The 20,148-nt window shown below is 35.5% G+C and overlaps 1 protein-coding gene across 1 annotated transcript in view; it reads left to right on the forward strand.

Annotated features, from left to right (window-relative positions):
* The window catches only part of LOC143242302 (uncharacterized), a 55,715-nt gene that overhangs the window by 19,499 nt on the left and 16,068 nt on the right, over positions 1 to 20,148 (forward strand). The window contains exon 2 of the mRNA XM_076485664.1: positions 1,193 to 1,603. Within this exon, the coding sequence (XP_076341779.1) occupies positions 1,193 to 1,603 (411 nt within the window). The remainder of the gene's footprint in view (positions 1 to 1,192; positions 1,604 to 20,148) is intronic.

A 20,148-nucleotide genomic window follows, 5' to 3' on the forward strand; every position in this document is an offset into this window, starting at 1 on the left:
TGAAGTGCCCTAGAGCCTACACGTAGTAGATTAGTCTAAACTCTTTTTTTTTTTTTAAATGTGTATCGCGTGATAAAAAATTTAAAATTCACTTTTTGGAAACTGATAACCGAAATATGTTACATTGTCCAACATAATTAAAGTATTTCTGGTCAGTGTAATCTCGTCCATAAAGTGACCATTTTATCACATCCGTTTTTTTTATTATTATTATTAACAGTAGAGTTTCTTGAGTTAATATAGCTTTGTTATCTTATGTTGAACATTCATAATTCAGCAAATGTTTTTCTACTCTTCTAAATAAAACATTCAGTTTAAAACTACGGCCAGCTATCTTGTTTTGTAAGGTCACGTGATGTGATGCGAGATAATGAAAGTGGTCATAATACATCCTAAGTTTTAATACAATAAATTCATCCCTTTGTTATAGGTTTCGAATGTTTGTTAACTAACCAGTTGTTTACATGTATTTAGTAATACCTCACCTAGCGGCTGTGTTTAGTAATAACTCACCTAGCGGCTGGATGAAATACGCAACTTTCAACTCGAACATTTATTACCCTATTCAGTTTATTCTTGTTTAAAGACCTTTTCCACATCTTTTTATGGGCCTAAACAAAGGTTTTCTCTTTTGTGAATTCACGTGGTGCACTTATATAAAACTCCATCGATCTTCGTTGCTCGATACCCGGATGCTGCACGTGCACGTGCCCCCTCCCAGCGTTTGTTGACTAGTGGCCAATCAGCGAGTAAATCACGGTGAGGTTTTGTGTGGCCACGTAATTCTTCTCCCAAGCTAGCCGCTAAGTAACTCGCACTGATTTTCGGCCTGCCCTCTTCCGGTGGGATCACCAACCCCAGTCGGGGACTAAGCCCTTAGCCTCCCCAGCGTTGGTTCAGTTCAACCATTACACATCATCATTCCTAAGGCTGGACCTTTTTAATCAGCACTTTCCACTAGATCTCAAAGAATGATTTGCAGCCTAGCTGCAACCAGACACTGAACGTTTAGAACTTGGTCACTTCCAACAGCTCAGTGAAGAGAGATTTGTAGTAAGAACATTTTACCGTTGAGCAGATTAGCCTTCAAAATGGAATCTCCGGACCACAAAAGTACTGGGTCGTCTACGTCAATGGTGTCTTCCTCAGAAACCCGATTGCCACTTCCACTGGACAAATCTATGACCCCGAGCAACCCCTCCGAGCACCCCTGAGAAAAGTGAGGACTTAGTACCTTCTCCGATCAAACCTGATTCGGACCAGGTCGACAGACTTTCAGCTTTTACGCCAGTGACCAGTAGCCACCCGATACCATCAGTGGTCAGTGGTTATCTGACTTCTAGACTCTTTCCCTTTTCTTCAGGACGGCTAAACGAGCTCGTGCGACACTCTTTAAGCTCCAGCGGTGCAGCCCATGCCACTACCTCGGTTCCAGCTGCTCCGTCTTCAGATGTTACCGAAGGGTCAACTTCCTCTGGACATTTGCCGTTCTTCCGACCTTTTCTACCACCGACAGGGCTGGTCCACCATGGCGACACAGGACTCCTCTACCGTGGTCTCTCAGGAGATTTACCGCTCGGCCCAGGACCACTCCCAGCTTTCTGTAAGTACTTGTTTAACGTAGCCCGTGGGCTCGAAATTAGATAAGACGGACCTCCTGTTTCACATCTGGCTCATAGCCAGAAAGTGAATCGTGTTTTTGTTTGTTTGCTTTTTTTACTTATTAATTAATAACCGTAATTACAACAGGCGACTAGTTTGTATCTAAGTGTTACAAGCAAATTCAGAGTTAGTTATTGTACCGCCTGACATCTGGAAGTCTTTCATGTTACCAGTCGAGCTTTTATTAAACCTTGAATTCTGCTCACGATTTCAGAATGAATAACTAACGTATTTAAACACATTATGTTACCTAAATAATGAAGTGTTTCTATCATAGAATTTATCAAATAATTTAGTTTAAGCACAATACCTTATATAAATAATGAAGTGTTTCTATCATAGAATTTATCAAATAACTTAGTTTTCATGAGTCTATCTTTTACTGAAAGTCTGCTAGAATATTTTCCATTACATCTTCTTGTGGTGAATATTTTTTAATAGCATAAATTCAAAGTTAATGTTTAATAATTACATGTTTTTTTATGAATATTTGATAACTCTATAGTTGTATACAATATCTACTTTATAGTTGTGAGTTTTGCTCAAGTGAATAATTAATACTATATGACTGTTGACAGAAGTTAAGTTACAGTTGTAGGCTATTTCTAAGTAAATATTTATTAGTTGGACTGTTGTCCGCGGTAGTTGGGTTAAAGTTGTAAGTTTGTTTCTTTGTTTTGGAATTTCGCACAAAGCTACTCGAGGGCTATCTGTGCTAGTCATCCCTAATTTAGCAGTGTAAGACTAGAGGGAAGGCAGCTAGTCATCACCACCCACCGCCAACTCTTGGGCTACTCTTTTATCAACGAATAGTGGGATTGACCGTCACATTATAACGCCCCCACGGCTGAAAGGGCGAGCATGTTTGGCGCGACCGGGATGCGAACCCGCGACCCTCAGATTACGAGTCGCACGTCTTAACACGCTTGGCCATGCCGGGCCCAAGTTGTAAGTTATTTGTAAGTGGATTAAAAACAGGTTATACGTTACAGTAGTAAGTGTAATATATTTGACTAAACTAAACTTTGACCAAACTTTCACCATTTTGCATATAAAAATACATTATGAAAATGTATTTCATAAATTAACATAACACTTACAAATTAAAAACTTACTTTGTCCTTACTAACACAAACCTAAATATTCAACTTACAAAGCTGTAGTTTTATTTAACTCGTACATTCTTCGTACTGAAATATTGGTGTTGACTTGGTATAGATTACACAGTCAACATGGTCGGACTAGTGTGCTCTCACCTAACACTACTGTTTGACACAAAAGATATATTTAACACACTACCAACTTCTATGACAGCTTTTATTACGTTATTTTCCCACTGGTTACCTTTGGTTTATGTCCCTATATCCCTTTCCCTTTAGACAGACCTTCTTTAGCAAGGTCACTCTCAAACGATTAAGACGACCATAACTAGACCAGGTACACCAGTGGTCATACGTTCACACAGTATTGTTCTGTGTTCATCTGGAACTTGACAAGACCATAACTAGACCAGGTACACCAGTAGTGGTCATATATTCACACAGTGGTGTTCTGTGTTCTTTTGGAACTTGAGAAGACCATAACTAGACCAGGTACACCAGTGGTCATATGTTCACACAGTATTGTTCTGTGTTCATTTGGAACTTGAAAAGACCATAACTAGACCAGGTACACCAGTGGTCATATGTTCACACAGTATTGTTCTGTGTTCATTTAGAACTTGAGAAGACCAAAGCTAGACCAGGTACACCAGTGGTCATACGTTCACACAATGTTGTTTTGTGTTCATTTGGAACTTGACAAGACCATATCTAGATCGGGTACACCAATGGTCATATGCTCATACTGTTGTCATGTGTACAAGCTGGACCTTGACATGTATATTAAATAAGATGTAAGCATATACGTGTTCCTCTTACTTGCGATAACTCACAGTATTAAATCTAAAAAAAATTAATATGTATTTTAGTTATTTATAGTGTTAGATACATTAAATATATAACATTAAATTTCTTAAGTATTGATAATTAAATTGGCCACATGTTATAGACATGGTACACGAAGCTTTAGATACGACATTTCTGCTTCGTTACGTGGTAACATTGTTATGTAGGCCTAATCTCGTCAGGTGTTCTCGGGTTAAAGGCCATCTAAAGAATTACTGCGGAGCGGTCGAAAAAAAACGCGTTTAGCTGCTTGACTTTTGCTCATGACTTATTGTATTTATTACAATAATATTGTAATTATTATTGTAAAATTTCAGCATATGTTCTGATACGCGTTACTACAGAAGAATATGTTCGTGGACCGTTTGTCTCTTCACAGTGAAGATAACTCAATTCTTGTTTGTCTCTTCACGGTGAAGATAACTCAATTCTTGTTTGTCTCTTCACGGTGAAGATAACTCAATTCTTGTTTGTCTCTTCACACTGAAGATAACTCAATTCTTGTTTGTCTCTTCACAGTGAAGATAACTCAATTCTTGTTTGTCTCTTCACAGTGAAGATAACTCAATTCTTGTTTGTCTCTTCACAGTGGAGATAACTCAATTCTTGTTTGTCTCTTCACAGTGAAGATAACTCAGTTCTTGTTTGTCTCTTCACAGTGAAGATAACTCAGTTCTTGTTTGTCTCTTCACAGTGAAGATAACTCAATTCTTGTTTGTCTCTTCACAGTGAAGATAACTCAATTCTTGTTTGTCTCTTCACAGTGAAGATAACTCAGTTCTTGTTTGTCTCTTCACAGTGAAGATAACTCAATTCTTGTTTGTCTCTTCACAGTGAAGATAACTCAATTCTTGTTTGTCTCTTCACAGTGAAGATAACTCAATTCTTGTTTGTCTCTTCACAGTGAAGATAACTCAATTCTTGTTTGTCTCTTCACAGTGAAGATAACTCAGTTCTTGTTTGTCTCTTCACAGTGGAGATAACTCAGTTCTTGTTTGTCTCTTCACAGTGAAGATAACTCAATTCTTGTTTGTCTCTTCACAGTGAAGATAACCCAGTTCTTGTTTGTCTCTTCACAGTGAAGATAACTCAATTCTTGTTTGTCTCTTCACAGTGAAGATAACTCAGTTCTTGTTTGTCTCTTCACAGTGAAGATAACTCAGTTCTTGTTTGTCTCTTCACAGTGAAAATAACTCAATTCTTGTTTGTTTGTTTGTTTGTTTGTTTTTAATTTCGCGAAAAGCTGCACTAGGACTATCTGCACTAGCCGTTCCAAATTTAACAGTGTAAGACTAGAGAGAAGGCAGCTTGTCATCACCATCCAACGCCAACTCTTGGGCTACTCTTTTACTAACGAATAGTGGGATTGACCGTAACTTTATAACGTCCTCAAGGTTGAAAGGGCAAGTATGTTTGGTGTGACAGGGGTTGAAACCCGCGACCCTCGGATTACGACTCGAGTGCCTAAGCCACCTGGCCATGCTGGGTATAACTCAGTTCTGCCTTAGCCACCTGGCCATGCTGGGCATAACTCAGTTTTGCTTGTTACATCTCACAATATAAATATTCTTCATATGTACGTTTCCATACATAACTCGTAAGTCCATGAAATGTATGCAATAGCTGTAGTGTTACCAGTAAAAGATGTTATAACTTTACCGTTGTATGTAAAAGATGTATTTATTCACAGTTGTCCGTGAAAGATGTGTTATATCTTTATTGTTGTTTCTAAAGCATGTGTTATATCTTTATTGTTGTTTCTAAAGCATGTGTTATATCTTTATTGTTGTTTCTAAAGCATGTGTTATAATTTCATTGTTGTTTACAAAGTGTACAGACAAACAATATTGCCTTCTTTGAAACTACAAAATGAGTACCACTATAATTACTCTATATACGGGACCTTACGTCTGATAGTTACCTTACATACAGGACCTTACGTCTGATAGTTTCTCTACATACAGGACCTTACGTCTGATAGTTACTCTACATACATGACCTTACGTCTGATAGTTACTCTACATACAGGACCTTACGTCTGATAGTTACTCTACATACAGGACCTTACGTCTGATAGTTACTCTACATACTTGACTTTACGTCTGATAGTTACTCTACATACTTGACCTTACGTCTGATACTTACTCTACATACAGAACCTTACGTCTGATACTTACTCTACATACAGGACCTTACGTCTGATAGTTACTCTACATACGGGACCTTACGTCTGATAGTTACTCTACATACAGGACCTTACGTCTGATAGTTACTCTACATACAGGACCTTACGTCTGATAGTTACTCTACATACAGGACCTTACGTCTGATAGTTACTCTACATACTTGACCTTACGTCTGATAGTTACTCTACATACGGGACCTTACGTCTGATAGTTACTCTACATACAGGACCTTACGTCTGATAGTTACTCTACATACGGGACCCGAATCAAGGATATAACCACAACTGTTTCAAATGGTGAATTACCTTTGTTTCTACGTTGAACAAAACGCACTTACATGATATTAAAAACATCATTTGTTTTATATTAAAGTTCAAAAGCTGTAAACGTATCACTCGATTTCTATTTATGAGACTCAAAACGTATACATGAAAGATATAGATGTTTTCTAATAGATATTAATAGAGTTTGGCAACCTAAGTACATATATGAATACTTCTCGTGTGTTTTGATAATACCAGTTTGAAATGTTCTCCACAGCCAGTAGGTTAAAACTAATCATGTTAAGGGCGTGGAGTGGAAAGGCGTGTGTGTGTGTGTGTTTTCTTATAGCAAAGCCACACTTTTATCCCGATAAAGGGAAGGGCATGATGCCGGAGGGTACAGCTATCCTGTCCTCCAATATCCCTGGTTCGAATCGTCTCTCGTGGGGAATACTACTGTTAATTAATTTTAAAAGGGCATAACATTAAAATTTACTCTGTCTGTTCTGAACAAAGGGTAATTGCTGTTTTTGTAACCTGTCATCAAAACGCCTCAATGTTTTAACCAACACATTCAAAATAAAACCATTTCATTTTACTGAATGGAAAACGTATTTAATCAAATATCTGTCAGATTTGTATTAACAGAACTTAACGTTTTGAAACATACAAAAATGATGGTTAAAACTTCCCCAATGTCAGTAGCAAACGGGCTATCTGCTGAATCCAGCAAGGGGAATCGAACCCCTGATTTTAGCGTTCTAAATCTGTAGACCTACCGCTGTAGGAGCGGAGGAGGGCTAATATTTAGGTAGAGAATATACATAAATGTGTGAATTACAGTTTCATGACGTATAATCTTCTCATCTTTCTCACGTCTATAACCCCACATAAGTCAAAGATGTTGGAGTTCGAAAATAAAGAAATGATTTCTGAACAAAATAATTTACATTGGCAAAAGGAAACACAAAAAACCGTCAAAATGAAATAAGCAAGTGAACAACATACAGCTGTGATAGCAGAACCAAGGTACATTTAACGATTTAGTATGAAAGTGGATAACTGGTCATTTCTACTGTGGACGTAACAAGCAGTAACGTGAACATGAAAATGTGGACAAGCGTTTCTTTAGAGGGTATGTCTTTATATTTTGACGTCACACTTTCAGATAATTTTTAACTGTACCGGTATTTTGAAAGAAAAGTTACTGCCGTATTTTTGTTTATAAATGCTTAGTAATAACCGTACTGTTCTGAATAAATTATAACAATACACGATTATTTTAAACTATAATCGATCATTTAATTTCACAAATATTCACATGTTTATGATAACTTGTTACTACACCAGAAAGGTGGTTCATGATAACTTATTACTACATCAAGAAGATGTGACAGGTTCATGATAACTTGTTACTACATCAAGAAGATGTGACAGGTTCATGATAACTTGTTACTACATGAGGAAGATGTAATAGGTTTATGATAACTTATTATATCAGGAACGTGTGATAGGTTTATCATAAATTACCGTGGTACGACCAAACATCTTTACATGTTTATAGAGCACTGATATTCAGTTTAAAATGTGCAGTGTATTACTAGGTATTTAACTAATGTTAGTTAGAGTACAGTTATTACATGTATCAATATGTCCCTAATATAGTTACTACACGTACTAATATGTCATACACTTTATCAGTAACTTCTCAGAACTGATACACTTTATCAGTAACTTCTCACAACTGATACACTTTATCAGTAACTTCTCACAACTGATACACTTTATCAGTAACTTCTCACAACTGATACACTTTATCAGTAACTTCTCACAACTGATACACTTTATCAGTAACTTCTCACAACTGATACACTTTATCAGTAACTTTTCACAACTGATACACTTTATCAGTAACTTTTCACAACTGATACACTTTATCAGTGACTTCTCACAACTGATACACTTTATCACTAACTTTTCACAACTGATACACTTTATCAGTGACTTTTCACAACTGATACACTTTATCAGTGACTTTTCACAACTGATACACTTTATCAGTGACTTTTCACAACTGATACACTTTATCAGTGACTTTTCACAACTGATACACTTTATCAGTGACTTTTCACAACTGATACACTTTATCAGTGACTTTTCACAACTGATACACTTTATCAGTAACTTCTCACAACTGATACACTTTATCAGTAACTTTTCACAACTGATACACTTTATCAGTAACTTCTCACAACTGATACACTTTATCAGTAACTTTTCACAACTGATACACTTTATCACTAACTTTTCATTTCCCACATGTTACTAAACAGAAGTGATTTTTATATATTGTTTAAAACAATTTCACATTATAATAAAGTCATCTTTTCTTACTAGTACAGTAAGTCAAAGGAATATTTAAGTTGTAACTTCTAGTAAAGTATACACACGTGTTTAACCCCCCAATCAATATGTTTATACAGTTATTGGTGAAGATTAAGATATAAACCTTTATTATTAAACTTCGTTACATTTCATTAGTACATATGTAAGTTTACTACATCGCAAGAACACACGGTTTTATAATGCTTTCTTGTCATATTCTTCTCCTTTATTACTATATATATTTTTATAAATAAATTAATATTGTATGAAGTTATCATTATGTATTCCATTATTAAAATATTATGTTTTAAAATGATTCCACCTAGCGTTAAGAAGTTTAAACTGTAATTTTGAATACACAGTGTCTTCTGGTACATAAAGTGACGTTTCTTGCTACAATGTAATAGTTTTAGAGAACATCGTTTATATTTTTGTTCTTAAAATCAACTGTTTTAGCGCAAACAAACACAAAATGCCCGTTGACCACATGACATGACATCGAGTGGATTACAATGCTTTTATTCTAGTTTGAAAACCAGCGGTTAAACTACCACTTTTGTAATTACCACCACCACGCCGTTATAACATCTGTCATTGAAGTGCTGTAGGAACATAATAGACCTAATAACGCAATGGTTCTCGTGACTACGAAACAAAAAAGAAGATCGACTTTTAAGTTCAAATAAAAAGTGTAAGGAACTTGCCCTCGGTGAGCGTTCCTTGGGTGGTGCCGAGGTTTGAAACTTTAATCAACGGATTTGAGTTTCGATAACAAAACTTCTGTCACGTGAACTAATGGTTTCCCCAAGTTCCTGTTTGAAACCGATTTAAGGCCAAATAGTCAACGTTCCCGATAATCATTAGATAAATAAAACTAGGTAATAGAGCGCGTGAAGCATACATATTAATGTATGGCTGTCAGTAGTTATTATGTAATATAACTAGAACTTAAATAAGGAAGATAACCTTGAGAGTGGAGGTCAACATTATAAGATTGTTATCGTTATGGTACTGAGTTTAAAGGCTAATTGTGAGGCCGGAGTTCAACCGTATTAAATAATATCACGTTGAAGACTGCGAATTTCCTCGAGAGTCACGTTCAGGGTCATAAAATTGAATTCTTATAAAAGTTAATCCACTCTCGATATAACAACACTATCTATAAAGATATTCACATAAAGATATTTGACTTTAACGTTTAATTGGAAAACACCTTCTAAAACATGGTTTATATCAAAACACCTTATAAAACATGGTTTATATCAAAACACCTTATAAAACATGGTTTATATCAAAACACCTTATAAAACATGGTTTATATTAAAACACATTGATAGGACATCATTATTGATGTCCTACATTCGACAGAACTGTCGAGAATAGTTTTGTGACTCATGCTGTTACCTTTCACCCCTGAAGAATCTTCTTCCAGAGAGACGTTTGAACAGTGTTGTGTCAGAGTTTCCCAAAAAGTAAATAATTACAAAGTAGAGCGTTTAGAATAACAACTGTAAGCCAATCAAGAGTTACGATCTCATCATGAAAGTAGAAGTTAATCACGAAAGAGAATCTTCCGACCCATGACGCCATTGCAATGGAACCGGGAATTTCTCCTTGTGCCGTTAGCAAAGTGTCGATTGTAATCATGTATCTTCCTCACAAAATATCAACTTCAAATGTTCTCTGATTATGAAAACAATATCAGAGCAGTTTATTATTTCATTATTATAAAACATGTTCAATGTTCTCTGATTATGAAAACAATATCAGAGCAGTTTGTTATTTCATTATTATAAAACATGTTCAGTGTTCTCTGATTATGAAAACAATATCAGAGCAGTTTATTATTTCATTATTATAAAACATGTTCAATGTTCTCTGATTATGAAAACAATATCAGAGCAGTTTGTTATTTCATTATTATAAAACATGTTCAGTGTTCTCCGATTATGAAAACAATATCAGAGCAGTTTGTTATTTCATTATTATAAAACATGTTCAGTGTTCTATGATTATGAAAACAATATCACAGCAGGTTGTTATTTCATTATTATAAAACATGTTCAGTGTTCTCTGATTATGAAAACAATATCACAGCAGGTTGTTATTTCATTATTATAAAACATGTTCAGTGTTCTCTGATTATGAAAACAATATCACAGCAGGTTGTTATTTCATTATTATAAAACATGTTCAGTGTTCTCTGATTATGAAAACAATATCACAGCAGGTTGTTATTTCATTATTATAAAACATGTTCAGTGTTCTCTGATTATGAAAACAATATCACAGCAGGTTGTTATTTCATTATTATAAAACATGTTCAAAGTTCTCCGATTATGAAAACAATATCAGAGCAGTTTGTTATTTCATCATTATAAAACATGTTCAATGTTCTCTGATTATGAAAACAATATCACAGCAGTTTGTTATTTCATTATTATAAAACATGTTCAGTGTTCTCTGATTATCAAAACAATATCAGAATAGGTTGTTATTTCATTATTACAAAACTAATATACCTGTTAGGATTAGTGCAAGAAAGCGACGACATATAAGTTAGGGGTTGTTGAGAGGGGTGCCACCTGTTTAGTATCGAATAAAAGACCTCGACTCACAATAACAACCGTACCAGCGATTCATTATGTTAGTGTTAAATCACCAGTGTTACTGATTTATTGGATTACAAACTAAAATTAGCGATAATATAATGGCTCTTTTCATGTATACCCTAGAAGGATATTTCATAGTAATGTTAATACTTAAAGTTGACAGAAAAATTAATTTTAAGCAGGTGCACTTGAATATTAAAAACTAACCCTGATAAGGGATCATATGTTATTTTCACAGACCCACACTAATCCACACGAATTAAATAAAGAATGCACGTGGTATTGTTATAAAACTCGTCTAACAAACACATCATCTGATCTACCGACCTAAATACAGATGTGAGCTACATACGTTTATCTTCTGGACTAAAATACGAATGTGGGCTACATACACAATTTACCTAGTGGCGTAAATTCGGATGTGGACTACATACACACATGTATCTACTGGACTAAATACAGATATGAATTACACACATTTATCTACTGGACTAAATACAGATGTGAACTACATGAACATTTAATACAGATGTGAACTACATGAACATTTATCTACTGGACTAATACACGGATGTTGGCTACATAAACATTTATATACTGAACTGAATACAGATATGAACTGATACACACATTTATCTACTGGACTAAATACAGATGTGAACTAATACACATTTATCTACTGGACTAAATACAGATATGAACTGATACACACATTTATCTACTGGACTAAATACAGATGTGAACTACATGCACACATTTGTCTGCTGGACTAAATACAAATGTGGACTACGCAACATTAATCTAAGAGTGAACCTTTTGGTAAATATTTTAAAGATTGCTCATAATACGAGGACGACGGTTAATTAGACAAGTAGAACAGAAGTCCAGAAGTCCATTGGACTTGAAAACCTGACAGTAAAACAGCTCTTTTTTCAGCCGCATTACTCAAGACACCAATCATTGATTTCAAGATGTGATTGTATATTACGTACTTTTAGCAAGTTATTGGTGTTAGGAGACATGCTTAGTTTTCTAGTTAATGGCGTTAGAAGACATGCTTAGTTTTCTAGTTAATGGCGTTAGGAGACATGTCCAGTTTTCTAGTTAATGGTGTCAGGAGACATGTCCAGTTTTCTAGTTAATGGTGTCAGGAGACATGTCCAGTTTGCTAGTTAATGGTGTCAGGAGACATATCTATTTTGCTAGTTAATGGTTTTGGAGTCATGGCTAATTCATTTACTCTACGTTGTGTTGCTTGGAGTCCATGGCTAATATATATTCTCAACTTTATGTGGTTTTGGAATCCGTTGCTAATCCATATGTTATATATACTTTATGCGGTTTTGGAGTCTGTGGTTAATCCATATGCTCCATTTTATGGGGTTTTGGAGTCCATTTTTCAACTTTATGTGGTTTTGGAGTCTGTTATGTTCAACTTTATGTGGTTTTGGAGTCTGTTATGTTCAACTTTATGTGGTTTTGGAGTCCATTATGTTGAACTTTATGTGGTTTTGGAGTTCATTATGTTCAAGTTTATGTGGTTTTGGAGTTCATTATCTTCAACTTTATGTGGTTTTGGAGTCTGTTATGTTTGGAGTCTGAAAATGTATAATACCATTGTGTCATTTGTATTATCATAGTAATGACAAAACATGGATAATTATGTTATCGATTATCTGAGAAGTGGATTATCATAGCACTGACAAAACATGGATAATTATGTTATCGATTATCTGAGAAGTGGATTATCATAGCACTGACAAAACATGGATAATTATGTTATCGATTATCATAGAACTGACAAAACATGGATAATTATGTTATCGATTATCATAGCACTGACAAAACATGGATAATTATGTTATCGATTATCTTATAAGTGGATTATCATAGCACTGACAAAACATGGATAATTATGTTATCGATTATAATTATCTGATAAGTGGATTATCGTAGTAATGATGAAACTCAGTTAATTTTGTTATAAAGTACCTGATAAGGGGGTTATCGTAGTAATGATAAACTCAGTTAATTTTGTTATAAAGTACCTGATAAGTGGGTTATCGTAGTAATGATGAAACTCAGTTAATTTTGTTATAAAGTACCTGATATGTGGGTTATCATAGTAATGATGAAACTCAGTTAATTTTGTTATAAAGTACCTGATAAGTGGGTTATCGTAGTAATGATGAAACTCAGTTAATTTTGTTATAAAGTACCTGATAAGTGGGTTATCGTAGTAATGATGAAACTCAGTTAATTTTGTTATAAAGTACCTGATATGTGGGTTATCGTAGTAATGATGAAACTCAGTTAATTTTGTTATAAAGTACCTGATATGTGGGTTATCGTAGTAATGATGAAACTCAGTTAATTTTGTTATAAAGTACCTGATAAGTGGGTTATCGTAGTAATGATGAAACTCAGTTAATTTTCTTGTTAAATGTTTGCCAGGAAGGTTGACGAAGCCTCTCTCATAAGATTGTTAGAACTTCAGTTTATTAATGGACTGTCTTACTCCATGTCTATCTTATTTTTATTTGAAGAAAGTTTTACCGAACTTTACGGTATGATACTTTAAAACCCTGACAGATATTTTGGTTTAAATTCTCTCAGGCCTGGCAGATAACTAAGGGCAGCCAGTGATGTCTTATATTCGCTCCGCTAATGAGTTAACTAAAACTGTGAAACGTTCATGAGAAACTGTCAGCCAGAAGTTGCAGTTTTGTGAAGTGGAGAGTTTTACGTTTTTTGTGTGTGAGAATGACTTAGAAGTTTGGTGGTTGGTGAGAAAGGGTAATAACAGACGTTGGGGGAAAAGTATGATAATTAAAAAAAAATCCACAAATTCCAGGTTATATTCTTAACGTGGTTTGAAAGGAAAATTATATCTATGTATCTAACCTATACGATATATATATTTAACGTGATCGTAAGGGAAAACAGCAGGTAGCTTTCTACAATAAACGTTCTATTTCTTTAATGCGGTCTAAAGAGAAAACCAGAGTTATGTATCCTACAATGACTGGCACGCTCTAGTGGTTATGACACCTCGGTCTCAATTTGAAGGGGTTGATGGCTCGAAATCTCGTTCCAGAACATGCTAGCCCTTTTAGCCTTGGGACGTTATAATGGTTCAATCAATCTTACTGTTGGTTAGTCTCTCCACAGTGGCACAACAGCATGTCTGCAGATTTCAATACTTCTGGTGGGCAGAGCACAGATAACTCATTGTCTAGCTCTGTGCTCAGCTCCAAACAGCTAAACGACAACTGTTCGTTAGTGTACATGTCATGTGTACAGCTGGACCTTGACAAGACCATATCTAGATCAGGTACACCAATGGTCATATATTCACACAGCATTGTTCTGTGTTCATTTGGAACTTGACAAGACCATATCTAGATCGGGTACACCAATGGTCATATGCTCATACTGTTGTCATGTGTACAAGCTGGAACTTGACAAGACCAAAGCTAGACCAGGTACACCAGTGGTCATGCGTTCACACAATGTTGTTCCGTGTTCATTTGGAACTTGAAAAGACCATAACTAGACCAGGTACACCAGTGGTCATACGTTCACACAGTATTGTTCTGTGTTCATCTGGAACTTGACAAGACCATATCTAGACCAGGTACACCAGTAGTGGTCATATATTCACACAGTGGTGTTCTGTGTTCTTTTGGAACTTGAGAAGACCATAACTAGACCAGGTACACCAGTGGTCATACGTTCACACAATGTTGTTCTGTGTTCATTTGGAACTTGACAAGACCATATCTAGATCGGGTACACCAATGGTCATACGTTCACACAGTATTGTTCTGTGTTCATCTGGAACTTGACAAGACCATATCTAGATCAGGTACACCAATGGTCATACGTTCACACAGTATTGTTCTGTGTTCATCTGGAACTTGACAAGACCATATCTAGATCAGGTACACCAATGGTCATACGTTCACACAGTATTGTTCTGTGTTCATCTGGAACTTGACAAGACCATATCTAGATCAGGTACACCAATGGTCATATGCTCATACTGTTGTCATGTGTACAGCTGGAACTTGACAAGACCATATCTAGATCGGGTACACCAATGGTCATATGTTCACACAGTATTGTTCTGTGTTCATTTGGAACTTGACAAGACCATATCTAGATCGGGTACACCAATGGTCATACGTTCACACAGTATTGTTCTGTGTTCATCTGGAACTTGACAAGACCATATCTAGATCAGGTACACCAATGGTCATACGTTCACACAGTATTGTTCTGTGTTCATCTGGAACTTGACAAGACCATATCTAAATCAGGTACACCAATGGTCATACGTTCACACAGTATTGTTCTGTGTTCATCTGGAACTTGACAAGACCATATCTAAATCAGGTACACCAATGGTCATATGCTCATACTGTTGTCATGTGTACAGCTGGAACTTGACAAGACCATATCTAGATCGGGTACACCAATGGTCATATGTTCACACAGTATTGTTCTGTGTTCATTTGGAACTTGACAAGACCATATCTAGATCGGGTACACCAGTGGTCATACGTTCACACAGTATTGTTCTGTGTTCATCTGGAACTTGACAAGACCATATCTAGATCAGGTACACCAATGGTCATATGCTCATACTGTTGTCATGTGTACAGCTGGACCTTGACAAGACCATATCTAGATCGGGTACACCAATGATCATATGCTCATACTGTTGTCATGTGTACAAGCTGGACCTTGAGAAGACCATATCTAGATCGGGTACACCAATGGTCATATGCTCATACTGTTGTCATGTGTACAGCTGGACCTTGACATGTATATTAAATAAGATGTAAGCTTATACGTGTTCCTCTTACTTGCGATAACTCACAGTATTAAATCTAAAAAAAATTAATATGTATTTTAGTTATTTATAGTGTCAGATACATTTAATATATAACATTAAATTTCTTAAGTATTGATAATTAAATTGGCCACATGTTATAGACATGGTACACGAAGCTTTAGATACGACATTTCTGCTTTGTTACGTGGTAACATTGTTATGTAGGCCTAATCTCGTCAGGTGTTCTCGGGTTAAAGGCCATCTAAAGAATTACTGCGGAGCGGTCGAAAAAAACGCGTTTTGCTGCTTGACTTTTGCTCATTACTTATTGTATTTATTACAATAATATTGTAATTATTATTGTAAAATTTCAGCATATGTTCTGATACGCGTTACTACAGAAGAATATGTTCGTGGACCGTTTGTCTCTTCACAGTGAAGATAACTCAATTCTTGTTTGTCTCTTCACGGTGAAGATAACTCAATTCTTGTTTGTCTCTTCACAGTGAAGATAACTCAATTCTTGTTTGTCTCTTCACAGTGAAGATAACTCAGTTCTTGTTTGTCTCTTCACAGTGAAGATAACTCAATTCTTGTTTGTCTCTTCACAGTGAAGATAACTCAGTTCTTGTTTGTCTCTTCACAGTGGAGATAACTCAATTCTTGTTTGTCTCTTCACAGTGAAGATAACTCAGTTCTTGTTTGTCTCTTCACAGTGAAGATAACTCAATTCTTGTTTGTCTCTTCACAGTGAAGATAACTCAATTCTTGTTTGTCTCTTCACAGTGAAGATAACTCAGTTCTTGTTTGTCTCTTCACAGTGAAGATAACTCAATTCTTGTTTGTCTCTTCACAGTGAAGATAACTCAATTCTTGTTTGTCTCTTCACAGTGAAGATAACTCAATTCTTGTTTGTCTCTTCACAGTGAAGATAACTCAGTTCTTGTTTGTCTCTTCACAGTGAAGATAACTCAATTCTTGTTTGTCTCTTCACAGTGAAAATAACTCAATTCTTGTTTGTTTGTTTGTTTGTTTTTAATTTCGCGAAAAGCTGCACTAGGACTATCTGCACTAGCCGTTCCTAATTTAGCAGTGTAAGACTAGAGAGAAGGCAGCTTGTCATCACCACCCACCGCCAACTCTTGGGCTACTCTTTTACCAACGAATAGTGGGATTGCCCGTCACATTATAATGCCCCACGGCTAAAAGGGCGAGCATGTTTGGTGTGACAGGGGTTGGAACCCGCGACCCTCGGATTACGACTCGAGTGCCTAAGCCACCTGGCCATGCTGGGTATAACTCAGTTCTGCCTTAGCCACCTGGCCATGCTGGGCATAACTCAGTTCTGCTTGTTACATCTCACAATATAAATATTCTTCATATGTACGTTTCCATACATAACTCGTAAGTCCATGAAATGTATGCAATAGCTGTAGTGTTACCAGTAAAAGATGTTATAACTTTACCGTTGTATGTAAAAGATGTATTTATTCACAGTTGTCTGTGAAAAATGTGTTATATCTCTACAGTTGTCCGTGAAAGATATGTTATATCTTTATTGTTGTTTCTAAAGCATGTGTTATAATTTCATTGTTGTTTACAAAGTGTACAGACAAACAATATTGCCTTCTTTGAAACTACAAAATGAGTACCACTATAATTACTCTATATACGGGACCTTACGTCTGATAGTTACCTTACATACAGGACCTTACGTCTGATAGTTACTCTATATACAGGTCCTTACGTCTGATAGTTACTCTATATACAGGTCCTTACGTCTGATAGTTACTCTATATACAGGACCTTACGTCTGATAGTTACTCTATATACAGGTCCTTACGTCTGATAGTTACTGTATATACAGGACCTTACGTCTGATAGTTACTCTACATACAGGACCTTACGTCTGATAGTTACTCTACATACGGGACCCGAATCAAGGATATAACCACAACTGTTTCAAATGGTGAATTACCTTTGTTTCTACGTTGAACAAAACGCACTTACATGATATTAAAAACATCATTTGTTTTATATTAAAGTTCAAAAGCTGTAAACGTATCACTCGATTTCTATTTATGAGACTCAAAACGTATACATGAAAGATATAGATGTTTTCTAATAGATATTAATAGAGTTTGGCAACCTAAGTACATATATGAATACTTCTCGTGTGTTTTAATAATACCAGTTTGAAATGTTCTCCACAGCCAGTAGGTTAAAACTAATCATGTTAAGGGCGTGGAGTGGAAAAGCGTGTGTGTGTGTGTGTGTTTTCTTATAGCAAAGCCACATTTTTATCCCGATAAAGGGAAGGGCATGTTGCCGGAGGGAACAGCTATCCTGTCCTCCAATATCCCTGGTTCGAATCGTCTCTCGTGGGGAATACTACTGTTAATTAATTTTAAAAGGACATAACATTAAAATTTACTCTATCTGTTCTGAACAAAGGGTAATTGCTGTTTTTGTAACCTGTCATCAAAACGCCTCAATGTTTTAACCAACACATTCAAAATAAAACCATTTCATTTTACTGAATGGAAAACGTATTTAATCAAATATCTGTCAGATTTGTAATAACAGAACTTAACGTTTTGAAACATACAAAAATGATGGTTAAAACTTCCCCAATGTCAGTAGCAAACGGGCTATCTGCTGAATCCAGCAAGGGGAATCGAACCCCTGATTTTAGCGTTCTAAATCTGTAGACCTACCGCTGTAGGAGCGGAGGAGGGCTAATATTTAGGTAGAGAATATACATAAATGTGTGAATTACAGTTTCATGACGTATAATCTTCTCATCTTTCTCACGTCTATAACCCCACATAAGTCAAAGATGTTGGAGTTCGAAAATAAAGAAATGATTTCTGAACAAAATAATTTACATTGGCAAAAGGAAACACAAAAAACCGTCAAAATGAAATAAGCAAGTGAACAACATAAAGCTGTGATACCAGAACCAAGGTACATTTAACGATTTAGTATGAAAGTGGATAACTGGTCATTTCTACTGTGGACGTAACAAGCAGTAACGTGAACATGAAAATGTGGACAAGCGTTTCTTTAGAGGGTATATCTTTATATTTTGACGTCACACTTTCAGATAATTTTTAACTGTACCGGTATTTTGAAAGAAAAGTTACTGCCGTATTTTTGTTTATAAATGCTTAGTAATAACCGTACTGTTCTGAATAAATTATAACAATACGCGATTATTTTAAACTATAATCGATCATTTAATTTCACAAATATTCACATGTTTATGATAACTTGTTACTACATCAGAAAGGTGGTTCATGATAACTTATTACTACATCAAGAAGATGTGACAGGTTCATGATAACTTGTTACTACATCAAGAAGATGTTACAGGTTCATGATAACTTGTTACTACATGAGGAAGATGTAATAGGTTTATGATAACTTGTTATTATATCAGGAACGTGTGATAGGCTTATCATAAATTACCGTGGTACGACCAAACATCTTTACATGTTTATAGAGCACTGATATTCAGTTTAAAATGTGCAGTGTATTACTAGGTATTTAACTAATGTTAGTTAGAGTACAGTTATTACATGTATCAATATGTCCCTAATATAGTTACTACATGTACTAATATGTCATACACTTTATCAGTAACTTCTCACAACTGATACACTTTATCAGTAACTTCTCACAACTGATACACTTTATCAGTAACTTCTCACAACTGATACACTTTATCAGTAACTTCTCACAACTGATACACTTTATCAGTAACTTCTCACAACTGATACACTTTATCAGTAACTTTTCACAACTGATACACTTTATCAGTAACTTTTCACAACTGATACACTTTATCAGTAACTTTCACAACTGATACACTTTATCAGTGACTTCTCACAACTGATACACTTTATCACTAACTTTTCACAACTGATACACTTTATCAGTGACTTTTCACAACTGATACACTTTATCAGTGACTTTTCACAACTGATACACTTTATCAGTGACTTTTCACAACTGATACACTTTATCAGTGACTTTTCACAACTGATACACTTTATCAGTGACTTTTCACAACTGATACACTTTATCAGTGACTTTTCACAACTGATACACTTTATCAGTGACTTTTCACAACTGATACACTTTATCAGTGACTTTTCACAACTGATACACTTTATCAGTGACTTTTCACAACTGATACACTTTATCAGTAACTTCTCACAACTGATACACTTTATCAGTAACTTTTCACAA

The sequence above is a fragment of the Tachypleus tridentatus genome, unplaced genomic scaffold (assembly GCF_004210375.1).
Source record: "Tachypleus tridentatus isolate NWPU-2018 unplaced genomic scaffold, ASM421037v1 Hic_cluster_2, whole genome shotgun sequence".
Taxonomy (NCBI): Eukaryota; Metazoa; Arthropoda; class Merostomata; order Xiphosura; family Limulidae; genus Tachypleus; species Tachypleus tridentatus.